At 39.5% G+C, this 14,980-nt stretch overlaps 2 protein-coding genes and 1 long non-coding RNA gene across 5 annotated transcripts in view; 2 read left to right on the forward strand and 1 right to left on the reverse strand.

Moving 5' to 3' along the window:
• The window catches only part of ube2z (ubiquitin-conjugating enzyme E2Z), a 29,449-nt gene extending 27,490 nt beyond the window's left edge, over positions 1–1,959 (forward strand). The window contains exon 7 of the mRNA XM_052049739.1: positions 1,338–1,959. Within this exon, the coding sequence (XP_051905699.1) occupies positions 1,338–1,517 (180 nt within the window). The 3' untranslated portion in view covers positions 1,518–1,959. The remainder of the gene's footprint in view (positions 1–1,337) is intronic.
• A 416-nt stretch (positions 1,960–2,375) lies between these two features.
• On the reverse strand, positions 2,376–2,954 carry LOC127590300 (uncharacterized). Its single transcript, XR_007959584.1, has 2 exons — positions 2,614–2,954; positions 2,376–2,581 (listed from the first exon to the last, which is right to left on the reverse strand). It is a non-coding gene; the product is annotated as an uncharacterized LOC127590300 (long non-coding RNA).
• A 1,913-nt stretch (positions 2,955–4,867) lies between these two features.
• Positions 4,868–14,980, forward strand: part of LOC127590180 (oxysterol-binding protein-related protein 6-like) — a 29,522-nt gene continuing 19,409 nt past the window's right edge. The window contains exons 1-4 of one of the 3 annotated variants that reach the window (XM_052049639.1): positions 4,868–4,989; positions 5,213–5,270; positions 11,732–12,014; positions 14,269–14,469. In XM_052049639.1, the coding sequence (XP_051905599.1) occupies positions 14,332–14,469 (138 nt within the window). In that variant the 5' untranslated portion in view covers positions 4,868–4,989; positions 5,213–5,270; positions 11,732–12,014; positions 14,269–14,331. The remainder of the gene's footprint in view (positions 4,990–5,212; positions 5,271–11,731; positions 12,015–14,268; positions 14,470–14,980) is intronic. The other 2 variants (XM_052049640.1, XM_052049641.1) reach the window with 2 other exon arrangements.

The following is a 14,980-nucleotide window of genomic DNA, read 5'->3' on the forward strand; positions in this document are numbered from 1 at the left end:
CCGCCACTGCGTCGCTCAGGCAGTGGCTCACTACGACCGCGCGGGCATCTTAGCGAAAAAATGTTGTCTACCCACAAGCATTGCAATGAAATTGTTAGTTATTTAGTAGAGCTAAACATCTCTTTATTTTCGTGATAAGCAATGAAGATGAACAAAAAGTTGAACCAAGCAACAACACTTGTGGGCCTAAGGCCCACCTTACCAGCCTTCCGCAGGAACTAGCTGATGAGCCGCCCGTAGGGCGGCGAACCACCACCTTACCAGCCTTCCGCAGGAACTAGCTGATGAGCCGCCCAGAGGGCGGCGAACCAGCTAGTAAATATATAAGATTCAGATTCTGATGAACCATAAATTAATGTGAAAGACTGTTAATTTGTCTCCTTCAATTAATTTATTTAACACATTAAATTTATTTAACACATTAAACACTTGGACTTTTAAAGCTTTACAACTTCACAAAATTCTACCAAACAAGTGTTGTGTCAACACAAGTCTGTACAATCACATTACAACAATAATGCAAACAATAAATGAAGCAATGGTCTGTAAACATTTTTGTCAGCCCTAATGAGAACTCAACAACATAGGCCCGTGACATTGACCAAAAAGATTGAGGTTTGCAAAGGTGACTAACCTTTGTTCCTTGACGCTTTCCACATGTGTTTGTGCACAGAAAACAATGTTTGCCAAAACTTTAGCCCAAAAATTGAAGAAATACGGTCCTCATGTTTTTGTACAAACATTTGTGAGCTAGCTACCAAGCTAGCTAGGGACATAACGTTAACATTGCTGAATTGCTAGCAGTATTAAAAGTAAGTGACCATTAATTACCTCAAGCTCTTGACATCCCAAACCGCTCTTCTCTGGAGCAAACAGGGATGGCAACAAGGTTTTTTTTGTTGTTGTTGGTTTTTTTCTTTCTTTCAACACAAAACATTACTACAACCAAAACTAGCACCATGGTAACTAACTGTTGTCTGTGGGCCCCAAGCTATGGCCTTGGGCTGAACCAAAGCCACTGAAAGCCGGCTGACACTCCCAAAGCATTCTTCACGGCTGCGGTATTCATGAAAAAGGCAGCTAGCAGCCGCGAGAATTAAGGTGAACACGTTTTCCATAGAGACTTAATTCGTCTTTCAGTAATATAACATGCCTCAATTTGGTGGAGAGGCTCACACACGATCGGTGCACTCTTATACTTTGATACAGGTTTGATACAGGCAAAAAATAAAATATACTACAGTTTGAATTTGTTTCATTAAACTGGGGTTACAGCGAAAGAATTTGCTGGCTGGCTGAAACATCCAGATTGACTGTCGACTACAATCCTTTTCCAGGACCCATTTGGAGAAAAGCGTGGTCGTTTTGACTATCAGCGCCTGCAGGCTCGACTCAGCGCGATCCACCGACGAATACGAGAGAAACGTGTGATGAGTGATCCCAATGACGACGACTCTAACTCTGAAACCAGCTCCTCTGAAACGGACCCTGACAGCCAGGGTAGCATTCAGCCATGACTCCGTTCGACAGGCCGAGTAGAGAGGACTTTTTGTTGTTGTTGTTTTTTTTTTTGCTTCAAGAAACAAAAAAAATGTTGAATGAAATATTTCATATCCCATGTTTTTTTTACATTTTATTTTGAGGGGAAAAAAAAGCGATGGTGTTGCTCTCCAGAAAGTGACTATGCTGCAGCAAGAGAACTCAACACTATTCAGGAGTCAAACACTGGCAGATTTACAATGTAGCTGTGGAATTGGGCTACCTATGTAGCTAACCAGCTGTTTGAATTCATGTTTGGACTGGAAGAGGCTGTGAAGATATGTAGTACATTGAGATTAAACATTCCCTTGTACTTGTAAAAAAAAAAAAAAAAAAACATGAAATGAAAATGACTTTTAAAAACAGCATTTGAAATTGGTCAAATAAATAACAGGCTGTCATTTCATGACATCCTTCCTATGTACGTTTTTATTTTCAACTCCGCTGAGGGAGATGGAGAGCACTTGATACTTTGCGGTAATTAGATTTGGGTATTACATAAGTTTATAGTGAGTAGGGATTGGTAAAGGTGGCACAGTTCATGATCGGCTCTCGAACATTTCCAATATTTGTCAAACTTCGAGAGTTCCTCCCAAGAAGTTCTGTAGACTTCATAACACACTGCAAATGTTGATGCTCTTCCTGTTTGCTGCATAGTTATATTTAACTAAGATGATGAATAAATAAAATGCATATAAAGATATTTCAAATGATAGTCCCATCATGACCAGATAAGACATGATGTGGATTATTGCAATGTCCGAATGGTGAGTGTTGTGTCCTTGAAGTGAAACCTCCAGCAAGATCCCACCCCACACACATCCCACCCACCCCAGTTGCAACCCTCAATAATTGAAGTCCAGCTAATATCTTGTCCTGCGTCTTCCATAGGTCTGTAGGTATTTTGTAGCTGGCGGTTACAGCACATGAGAATGCCAAATTGTTTTCCTCTGTTGGTGTCTTTCAGTTGAGCTCAAATGTCTTTATGACGCAATGATCCGCATGATTAAAGGGTGTAATATTTTTGGCCATTTGAGTACCCCTATTACCCCCCCCCCCCCCACACACACACACACACTCACACACCACATTTTTCCAAATGATCAGCATTGTTTTGAAATGGAACTAATCATTTTACCTGTGAACATTTTAGTCTTATATGCCAACCATTGGCCTCCAGTATATCCCTGCTTTGGATTTGATGGCCATGTTTAGGTTAAGAGGGACCTTTGTATCAGTGCAGTGCACTCTCTTACTATGTTTACTTGGGGCATTTAATTTTGTTATCCAAGGCTTTATTGCACAGCAAATATGAATAACAAAAACTGATTTCTCAACACAAGGCCCACTGATTAAAGAAGAGCTATTCCCTCGAGCTATCAGCGATAATTTTCAAGTCATTTGGGATGTTTGTGTTACCATGTTCTGTAAAATTATAGAATAAACTTTATTGTCTTGGATATGTGTTTTAAATCATGTTTGAAAATACCCTTGGCATCAGATGTGTTCTGAAGTGGATTTCGATTAAATGAGTCCGCGTCAAATGGCTGTTCGCCCCTGGCACATAGATGAGCAAGAGCAGCACTTTTATACAAATGAATTGCTCTTCTACGCATACACGTGTGTTGCGCTCTTGCAGGTTTGGATCAAAGTGTTTTTTGCAACACAGTTGTAGTTTGTGGTTTATCTGTCTCGAACTTACTGATTGTTGGATAAAATTACTCCTAACTCCACTATTTATAAACATGAACAGGAATGTTGCTGCTACCTTGACGATGGCAACATGTAAGGAGTTTTGGGTGTAATTGCCTCTTGATTTACAAGTCTAATTACATATCCCACTTAATGCTCGGTTTAAGTATCCATCCATCCATCCATTTTCTGAACCGCTTGATCCTCACTAGGGTCGCTGGAGCCTATCTCAGCCGTCTTTGGACAGTAGGCGGGGGACACCCTGAATCAGTTGCCAGCCAATTGCAGGGCACACAGAGATGAACAACCATCCACGCCCACACTCACACCGAGGGACAATTTAGTGTGTCCAATCAGCCTGCCATGCATGTTTTTGGAATGTGGGAAGAAACCGGAGCACCCGGAGAAAACCCACGCAGGCCCGGGGAGAACATGCATACTCCACAAAGGGAGGCCGGAGCTGGAATCGAACCCGGTTCCTCTGCACTGTGAAGCCGACGTGCTAACCACTGGACTACCAGGCCGCCCTCGTTTTAAGTACTTATTTTTATTCGTAAATCGATGGATCTATCTTTGGAGGGAACATGAGCAAAATAGGCAGCCCAATACACTTGCAGGACTACTTAATATATTTGGCAACTCGACTAAACTGAGACATGTGTTCCTCCAAAAAATGTCTCACGTCAAAAAAAAAAAAAAAAAACGTTCTTACACAATATGTGTGTGTGTGTGTATATATATATATATATATATATATATATATGTTAAATCGCTCCATGTACAGCACTTTGTATGCAGCGATGGCTGTTTGAAAGTGCTCTATAAATACTGTTGACTTGACTTGGTCTATAAATATATATATATATATATATATATATATATATATATATATGGCAGGCTGATTGAACACTCTAAATTGTCCCTAGGTGTGAGTGTGAGTGCGAATGGTTGTTTGTTTCTGTGTGCCCTGCGATTGGCTGGCAACCGATTCAGGGTGTCCCCCGCCTACTGCCCGGAGACGGCTGGGATGGGCTCCAGCACCCCCCGCGACCCTAGTGAGGATCAAGCGGTACGGAAGATATATATATATATATAGGGTTCTTACACATATTGTGTAACACATATTGTTCTTTCACATATTGTGTAAGAACGTTTTTTATATATATATATATATATATATATATATATATATATATATATATATATATATATATATATATATATATACACACACACACACACACACACATTATATCAAAATGGCTACAAGTCATAGCAGCTTCATGAGAACAACCCAAACAAAAAATAGAATTCCAAAAATCTTTCAAAAAATGTCAAAATATCTGTAGGTCATAAAAGCTTAATGTGGACAAAACTACATAAACCATACAAAAAGTGAATTTGCACAATGTATGTTAATGCATTTATTTAAAATACTGTATGTGCGTGACTTATAAGAAATATTCAAAATGACCAATTAATGTCGAGACATCTGATCGTGTGGTAATTTGTCTATATAAATAAATAATTCTCTATTTATTATATTTATTTGTATGCGTTTGTATCTTAGTCTTTGAAGACAAAATTCTTAGTCCCAGAATCACTCCCCCCCGCCCCCCTTTCTTTTGATCCCATTTTGCACCTGCCTGCTTTTGCACGTGCGAGTAAACTCCAATCCAATATTCCTTCACGGCACAGTCTCAAACAGCTCCGCTCTTGTTGGAGGTGAAATTGCTTCAGCCGACTGCCGCTTTTCAGGTAAATAGTGTTACGGAGTTTTCAGCCATTTGAAATAGGATTGATAATTTTGGTCAGGAATCCAACCACGTTACTGCATTCATGAACTGGTGACTCAAAGTGCCAATTCCAACTTTCCAGTGCCATACCCTACCTAGTCTTCACGATTCATTTGTGTGTGTGTGTGCGCGCACGTTCCATTACTTAAGTGATTCTGAGTATTTTCTTACGCGCTGTGTTTCAGGTGTTTGTCAACGTCTCCATCGAGAGTCTCATCAGCTGCGTTTTATTCGTCCTTTTCGGTAAGCAATCTAATAGCACAACAATTACAGTTGCTGGATAGCATTTTTATACCCATGAATGTATGTTTGTAACCAACCCCGCTACCCCATCCATGTTGTCATTGCAACTATAGGCCGCACGTTCTCCTAAATAGGCCCAATTAAAAGTTGTCATTAAATGATTCATGTAAATGTTCCTTGAAAGTTTTTTTTATTGTGTTCTATAAATGACTAAAAAAGTTGAGGTAGTTTCAGACACCTATTCGGGAACCGGTTTCTGAAAATCATTCATTGAATTTCTGAGGTGACGTGCACACCAAACAAGATGTGAAGAATGTGCCATTTTTAATTGACGTTGCGGCATCCAGACTTCCCGTCCTGCATCGGTGGCATATTTTTAATTGTCACTCAAAAGGAATTTTAAGATGTAGCGTTGAGAACTTTAATTTGTACTTATTTAAAAATGTGTGCATCTGAATATCAAGCTAGCTAGCTCGCTTGTCGCTAGCTAGCTTGCTAGCTACCTGACTAATCATAGATAGCTTGTGGATAATTTCGGTGTTTATCTGCCCGGCCAAACTGGGATAGACGCCATCTTCTCTGGCTGTAGTGAGTGAGGTTGGATGGTGCCTTATCACTTCACTTGAAACAAAGACAAGCTCTTTTTTTGTGTTATTTGGCATTAATATTTAAGTTTCCTTTACTGCCCCAGATTTATCAGCAAACTGGGGATGTTGTTTGTGGCAATGTTGGAGATATTTGTAAAACAGTTTTCTGCTTTACTTTCTCTTAAGTAGTTCGACCTGACCTCGTAGAATATTACTGTCTTCAAGACTTACAGTCTTAAAGTTGTGTATTGTCGTACCAACTATATGAAGCGGCGGTGAATATTTTATGGGCTGTTGAAAACAAGGTGAAATTGTCTCCCCTTTTTTTTCAAATCTCTAAATAATCTCGCGCCACCTTACCTCTCTGAGCTCATCCGCCCCTACACACCTGCCCGGCGCCTCAGGTCTGTGGACCAGTCTTTGTTAGAAGTAAACTGAGGCTCAGAGGGGATCGAGCCTTTTCTGTTGCTGGTCCCTCTCTCTGGAATGACCTCCCACTGAACATTCGGCAAGCCTCTTCGCTGCCCATCTTTAAAGCCCTCCTCAAAACCCACTTGTATTCTTTGGCGTTCGACTCGGCATGATTTTACTGCTTGGTGCTTTCTACCGCCTTTATTACCATTACGTCTTACTGTTTATTGTGTATGTTAAATCGCTCCATGTACAGCACTTTGTATGCAGCGATGGCTGTTTGAAAGTGCTCTATAAATACTGTTGACTTGACTTGACTTGGTCAGCTCCAAACAGTATATGCACAACAACTCGAGGACATAAAATCCACCCCACCAAATTCGCAGAGTAGTATTTTGGTGGCAGTGCCCGGCTTTAAGGATGTTTCCTCAGCTGGATCAGGGACTTCAGTCAAGGTTGAGGGAATTACAAATTGACAAATGCTGATGAATTTTGGCACAAAACCTCAAGTCTTCTGTTTGGGGAAAACAAATGATAAGGACATTTTTTGACCCTTGTTAACATAGTGGAAATTGACAGTCTGTTAAAGTATTGACCCAGTTGATAAATAATCTCTCTCTATTGTGTAGATAAGCAGTATTTCGGTAGTTTGCATTAATGGTTCTCACTAAAGTAAAGTTTTATAATGTGCGACTGTCTTATGTAACGTCAGGCATGACTTCTGTGCGAACTCTGCTTTGTGTGATTAGAGATTAGAGGATATTTTTCTTGTCCCATTTCCTTTAATTCAGGTTTACAAAATCGGGTGTGTTTGACAACATCGAGGTGTTCAAACTCCTTGTGAGGGCCCTTGTGACTGTAAAGCCAAATACATTTACGTATGAATCTATTTTCTACACAGTTTATCCAGTTCAGCAAATTGATGACTAGTTGTGAAATTCAAGGCCAGGAAAATCTGTTTGTTGAAATACAGTATTTGTACATTCATTTTAAACAGACGATTGATAACCAAAATGCTTTCAATATACGAGTGGTTTTAAATGTGAAGACAATGTGCCAATTTTAGTATTGCATGTATAGCAAGAAACAAAGCGTCCAGCATCCTAGTTCTTTCAGTTTCAATCCACACGGAATGCCTCTACTTCGTCATTGTAGGCATGCTGCTCAAAAGGGAAGTTGTACAGTATCTACCTATGTTCATATCTGTATGCCAAGCAGTGCAACATTTTAAAAGAAAAAAAAACATTCCCGCTTTGAGTTGGACGTGGCGAATTAAATTATTAGTATTGATTACTGTGATTATTTTTGTAACATTTGACATTACAGATTGTGTAAAGTTAATTCAGAAATTTGTTTCCAAATACAATATGGATGTTTGACGATAACCACTGAAGACGCACAACACTGAGAACTATGTAGTATTCAGGGCGCATTTGGAAATATGCTAAAAAGACACACTGCTTCACTTTGACCATTTGGAAACTGTGTTGTTAAAATGTGCTATTTGGTTATTCAGAATGCACCAAAATGGAGTGTCTGGTTCGCATTCTAGGCAATTGATTTCGAACATTTTATTAATGGGAGGGGTGTGCGTTCTTTCTCTCCAAAAACGCGCTCGCAGAAGTGCACAGGTGTCAGATTTTGTGCAACTGTTGTCACAAGAACGTCAAGCTGCTCGGTCTTTATCTTTTTTGTGTTTGTCTATAATTTTCTTTCTAATCTCATCAGACAACGTCACTTCTCCAGTCCATGTTTAGTGTGGTACACACCATGTCACCAAACAGTGCAGTGGCTACTTATCACCCTTAAATAGGCCGACTGACTGACATGTTTGAGGACGTGATTAGGCCTGTCATAATAATTGTATCAATTCATTGCTCGGTAAGAAAAAAAAAGTGTCTGGTTTTGTATGATGTAAAGATTGACACTGACTGAAGATATGTTTTACTGCAATGACTGTTTTGTCTGCAAAAAGCAGTTGCTGACAAAACGGGTCAATTATTTTGTTGAACTCAAACATGTTATGGCCCTTAAATTTGGGTGGCACTTCCCACTTTTGGGATCCAGAAATTGCACACTAAATTTCGGACCATATTTGGAGGCCCTCATCTTTTTATTGTGGAAGGTACAGAACTTCCAGGTCTGTATCTGTATTCCAGCCCTGTCTATCAGAATCTGCACTTAAATACAGTATAGCATCAATGTACTATTTTTAGAGATTAACCCCTTAAAAGGGGACTTTTTTAAAAAGACACAATTGCAGGCCAAGTATAGTATTGAAGTTTAAAAAAGAAAACTTCTATCATGACAACACTAATTTACAGTTTGAGCCTTGCCGTGTTCCATGTACACTTGCGCGTTGCGTAAACATACAGGTATGCTTAGACTGTCGATGCAATCGCTGTGCTAAAAATGTAGTCAAACAGGATTTGAACACCACACTGAAGACTCTGCCTTCATAATCTTGATGTTGTCACCCAGTTGGTCCTGTGACCCATTAGAGGTGAAAGATGCCGCATTATTTCTTGTGACACTTGGTACTGCTTGTGGAATTTTTACAGAACAAACCAAACCCGTTGGGATACTGCTGTTACTTACAAGTCCATCTACTGATTTGGGCTGAATAGAAAAACTCCATGTGGGAGAATCCAATTTTCTTGGGGGGCCTTGCTTGTGTGAAAATTACTTTTGGTTGCTGCTGTTTACGATTGCAAAGCAAAAGGTGTGCAGGGCTGCTTATTTTTTAATGTAATTATTTTTTTCTATTTAAGACATTTTGTGTCGGTGGTCTCCAACTATTTTTCCTCCATGGACCGGTTCATAAAAGTCCATACCTTTTGGGGACTGCCAAACGACATGGGGTTGGAGTTTGGTTGCTGTCTGATAATGTACTGCAACACCAAATGTTAATCCACTCTAATTTTTTCTAGCAGCGCCAACACCATAACAAGGGTAATTAAAGCACTTTGATATCGTTACTATGGTAATGCTCAAACATGCAGATGACACAACAGAACAATTAAAAAAAGAGTCTGAATGATAGAAAAATCACAAAACCGGGGTATTTCGTCGGTTATAAAAATTAGCAAATTATATTAGCAAGTGTGGGCTTCCCTGCTAAAGCTGCTGCCTCTGTGGCCTGGTCCCTGATAAGCGGTAGAAAACGGTATGGTATGGGATTAGCAGCATGCTCCTGAAATACACCAACACCGAACAAAAATAAAGTGCATGAAAATATCTCGCCATAATGCCAGATGAAGAGCCGCTCGCTGCATATTGTGCAGAGTAGGCTTGTTGCGGGGAAATCAACTGTCACAGTAAATCCATATTTCAAATGGGTCCTCCAGTATTGTCTGTGAAATGCACCTTGTCTCATCACTGGGCCTTTTCACCGTTGCACAAAAAACCCAAATATATATAGTACCTTGTGCACTAATATTGATGTTACACAATAGTGACAGTGAGTATTTTGGCATGGGTCAAGAGTCCATCAATGACGGGTGTAACGCAGAGAATCCGGTTTCAGCCTCGGATTAGTTTTTAAAAAAAATTATTATTCTTTCATCTATGCAGCCTGCCACTCCCCAGTGGTTAGGGACCACTTGATCAAATTAGCAATATCACAATATCGGGGTGTAACGATGTTTTTTGACCGATACAATACATATCGATGTCAGGCCTAACAATTCGACATGAAGAAATATTTCGCTTTTTTTGGAATGATACAATTCAATACGATGAAGGCGATTTCGATATGGTAAAAAGGGCATTTCTGTAAATAATTTAAAGCCGTTTCATTGGATTGTGTTTTCAAACCAACTCGGCTTTACTGATTCCAAAATGTAAAAAAAAATACTTTTGGCATAAGCTTGTTCTCTTAATATTATTGCATGAAACGAAGTCAATTAAAACATGCTACCGGTAATTCTCTTTTTATCCATTAATTAAACAGACTAAGATGGTTCTGGTTTTGAATTAAAAACATAATTAAAAATACAATTAAATGCTTTATATAAATGAGCTGTGTTCAACATCTTTTTGTGGAAGAAAAAAAATAACACAAGTACTAAACTTGTATATTTTCACATTAAATAAACCTACTGCTGTGATTGTTCTGCATAAGGATAGATTTAAAAGTAAACAATTTTGCCAAAGGCTGACGAATTCTTTTTCAAAAACGTCAACTGGTCTACATGGTGTGGCAACAAGACTCTTCTCTGCGAGCTTCCACAATAAGAGAATTCTTTGAGCATGAAGAGTTATAATCGAGTTTTTGAATCAATGTTGCTTTGTGCCACGAGCCTGTACGGTTGGCCACCGCTGAGTCTTTTTTTTTCCATAGATGAATTTAATGATCTACTGATGTCAGGTCATCATCACAATTTTAGAAAATATGAAACAAAAGTGATTCTTTGAAAATTTGAAAACATGCCTTTTATTCATCTTACGTTGCTATTATGAACATCAATAACATGTCTGTCTTGTCTGCTGTGTGAGATTAATCTTGTTCAGGTTGCGTTCAAGTGCAACTTGAATGTGTTTTGACATGTTGGTTGGAAATGGGGAGGAGATTGGGCTGATGTGGAAACTAAGCGGTGTGTGGGGAAAGTTTTTGTGTTGTTGAATCTTACTGCTGCGACTTATTCGTTCAACATGTTATTGATCTGATTCACTGCTCCGTCTCCATTTACTCTCTCACACCCACGTACTTGTAGTAGCCCCGCATTGGACGGATGCTGTCTTATGAGCAAAGTGAAGCACAAAGCAGTGACTTGCGAAGCAATGTTGCTTCGTGGGGATGCTGCCTGTTGGGAACTGGTCGTCAGTTGGGGTGGGCGCAAAGGGTGCTGTTGACTACCCAAGCAAATTCTAGTATTATCTGCTTCTCACCACACACACGCATTCCCCACTGAAGCATTCAATGACTTCTCAGGTGGAATGAACCATTTTGCATTTTTGCAAGGTAAGGGGTGAAGTTCCTGCTGTGTGGAAAAGCCGCAAGTGTGCAACTGGTTGAATTGCATAATGTATCCTTGATCAGGTCCCGGAATAGAAATACTGTAAGTTTCAAAGGAACTGCCACCTACTACAATATAGTTTACAGATGAGCTACCCTAGCCTTTTCTCATTTCATTTTTTTTTTTGTGAGATACCCCCTTAAAATTAACTCGGCTGTCAGCTGGTACCCTGAAACCTTGTACATATCACTTAACTGTCGGCACAAATATTACTGTATTGATATTTTTGCAACCATTAAGAGATGAGAGCAATCTCATGTACTTGCATGGACTTTGCTTTTAGCCGCAATGTAGTGTCAGCAGGTTTGTGTCACAATGAAATGTGATTGGTAATTTAAAACACTGTCATATTACTTTGACCCGATTTTGCAAGATTCCAATTAGAACTAATTCGTAATTCATTTGTACCTTGTAGTGCTAACTTATTTTGTTTCCCCGATGGCAGAGCTGGCAGGCCTGTTGGGTGAGGTGAAGAAGTCATCCACTTTCAGCCCCACCCAGATACTTGCTCCTCAGTGACATGCACCTGTCTGGCAAGCACATACCCACTCAGGTGTGGCTTTGCTCTTCATGCTGCATTCGGCAGAGTTGTCGAAGGACTAGGCTGTCGAAAGCTTAATGGAGGCATTTGTTTTTCTGTTTTTCCACTCTTCGTTTATCCTGGGGGAAAGCTGAAGGCATTTTGTTTGGACTGTCTGGAGGAGCGGTCATCACACAGAGTGAAAAAGGTGCGTTTGAATGAAATATTTAATAATACAATTTGATCATTGTATGGTTACATTTTACAGGCTACTTGCTCATGTAATGTAACCGTTTTTTCTATTCATTTATTTTTTAAAATCAAGTACAACTTCACTGTCAAATTTCATTTCTGTGCTGTATGTTTCACATACAGTACATTTGACAATAGTTTATCCAATCCAAATGTGCTTTATGTGTAACAGTAGTAGCTTCCGTTTGACCATTAAGGAATCTGAACTTTGACGACAAATATATCAGCAGTATGTCGTGGGAGCATATCTGTGATATTTAACAGCAGCTTTCTAATTGTGTGGATCTATTCTTTATCTATCCTAAACCGGAAAGCAATTATAAAAGAAGCCAAAGTTGATACTTTTTCATATACAGTATATAATAATATGATGTAAGGAATGAATCTCGCAGTGAACTCCCCACCTGGTCATGAGTCACTGTTCACTATTTACACTTACTTGTGTGTCGTTTTTTTCTTTGGAACTGATCCTCCGTTTTTTTTTTAAAATTAAAAAAAACCCTATATGTGTCTTTGAGGTATATTTTTATACTCTTAGGGCAAAGCCCCGGCCAATAAAGAATTAATAATTGGTATAAAGGAAGTATATGTTGGAGCGATACAGCTCGATTGCTGAAAATCCTTCCATGTTAGGGAGGAGCCAAGTTTGGCTTGAATTGTTAGTGCAAGTCATGCAGTCTTTGCAGCATTTGTTCTGGCTTTGCTGAGTTGCGGTTGAAAAGCTCATTTGTAAGCAGTTTCTTTTTAAGGGAAATGTAAGACAAGTTTGAAGTCATAGTTTTGCTATTTAGATTTTAACCCTTTCAGGGACAACGGTCACCGCAGTGGACAGCTTACGATGTTATCAGGTTACGGGGTGCAGGAAAGTGTTAAATTGGTTATATAGATATGCCCCGCTCCCCCAATCCTCTATTTGTGACGCACTTTGACTCCAATCCCCTCCGAAGAGTGGAGGCTTACTGTAATGGTCAGTTGGCTATAGGCAAATTTGTAATTTCCAAGAACTCTTTGCATGGGTGGCATTCATCCATGGACATTTGTCAGGGCTAATTTTGTAGATCTCTAGATCTTATGCAGACTTGTTTTTGTTGTTGTCTTTGCACAAATCTGCCCCACATTTTGTGAAAATGCTGTCAACTTCATACCAGGTCTGTCCAGTTATATGGAATGTGGGTGAGAAGTGAAGATCAGTTGGGGCAGGCTAATTTAACAAATGCTGCTTCTTGCTTTCAAAGTATTCAATTTGAAAGGTCCACAAGCCTGTATTTGTACTGTAATTACTGTGATCAGTTTCACGTATGACATTTTGTTTTGGCGCTTTGTCACTCGACGTGGTTTGAAACATTTATGGGTACTCTTTTAGTTGATGCTTGCTCAAATGTTGCAACTTTATTTCAGCATGATTTTAAGATATCCTTTATTTGTCCTGCAATGGGGAAATCACATTTCAACAGAATTATACAATGGTTACACATCAACAAAATAATGTAGTTTTGGTGTTACGATGTCTGGTTTTTTTTCTTCTATTCATAGAGTTGTTGATATCATGCCACTACATTTTTTTCTGCCCATTTAGAGCTGCTGTACATTGTCTAATAAGAAAATGTGGTGGTAGCCTTTGAAGTTCTCAGAATTAAATTTCTACAAGTCCACCATGCTCTAGGATGAACAATTGCACTTGGAGAAAAGGGGCTTTGTCCAAATTTATAGCTTAGGAACCTAACTTAGGATGCCACCACAGCCCAAATTTTACAGCTTTCAAAAGCCTTGAGTCTTACCTATATGAATGGAGACTCGCCGAAGTGCCTACAGCCCTCAAAAACATTGGAAAAGAAAATTCTGGTCTTTTATTCAATGTTGATACAATCTCATAGTTAACACTGTTTAGTCAAAAGATTTCTTATTTTCAAATCACAGTTTTGCCAGGGCATACCAATAATCCGTTTTTTTACTGCGGTTACCTTCTTTGGAAATGATAATTTATTAAATCACCATGTGTAGTATTTATGGTATTCAATTCTTTCATGCACCCTGTAACACGATAACATGATAAGCTGTCCACTGTAGTGTAACCGCTGTCCCTGAAAGGGTGAAATATATCAACATTTCAGAACAAATACTTGTTGAGTGCATCCAGTAAATGAAATGAAACTGACATTTTTGCTACTAGTTGTAACTCTCATCTGTTGCCTTTTGTTGACCATCCACAGTGCCCTTTACTGTGCCGTGACACACAGCAAGTCCTCAGTCCTGTCACGCTAGACATAACAGCCATGGACCCTCAGGTGTGCCCGCTCCCGCTTAGTAGCAACCAGTCATTGATATCGGTCCTTGACAAATCCCCAGCCAGTGTATACAAACCTGGCCACTCCAGGAGCAGCAGCACTGGCTCCTCCAAACATTCAAAGCAGGTAACTAAAGTGCAAAATCTGGTTGCTCATTTTTTATCGAGATGTAACACACCTGATGTCTAGAATTACTTTTTGATGCCTTTTTTTTTTTTTTAAAGAACTTTTCATCAAGTATTTTAATGTGCCCTCAATTCGGGTGCATGTTACATTATTTCCAAACAGCTTTTAGTGTCGTAGGAAAAAGTGAAATCCTCCAACTCAAATGTCACAGTTGAAATTAGTCAAATGATTTGAGTCGTTTTTATTTATTTTTTGTCCCCCCCCCCCCGTCCCACATCCCATAACACTTCCAACAGACAGCTATACCTTTTTAAGCATGTGTGAAAAGATTACTTGCTGGAGTTTATTTTACTCTTCAAGTAAAACACTGCACACTTTCAAGGTGTGGTAAGTCTCTGTCTCTCTCTCTGTCTCTCTCTCTCTCTCTCTCTCTCTCTCTCTGTGTCTCTCTCTGTCTCTCTCTCTCTCTCTCTCTCTCTCTGTGTCTCTGTCTTTCTGTCTCTGTGTGCCT

The sequence above is a fragment of the Hippocampus zosterae genome, chromosome 17 (assembly GCF_025434085.1).
Source record: "Hippocampus zosterae strain Florida chromosome 17, ASM2543408v3, whole genome shotgun sequence".
In the NCBI taxonomy this organism is placed as follows: Eukaryota; Metazoa; Chordata; class Actinopteri; order Syngnathiformes; family Syngnathidae; genus Hippocampus; species Hippocampus zosterae.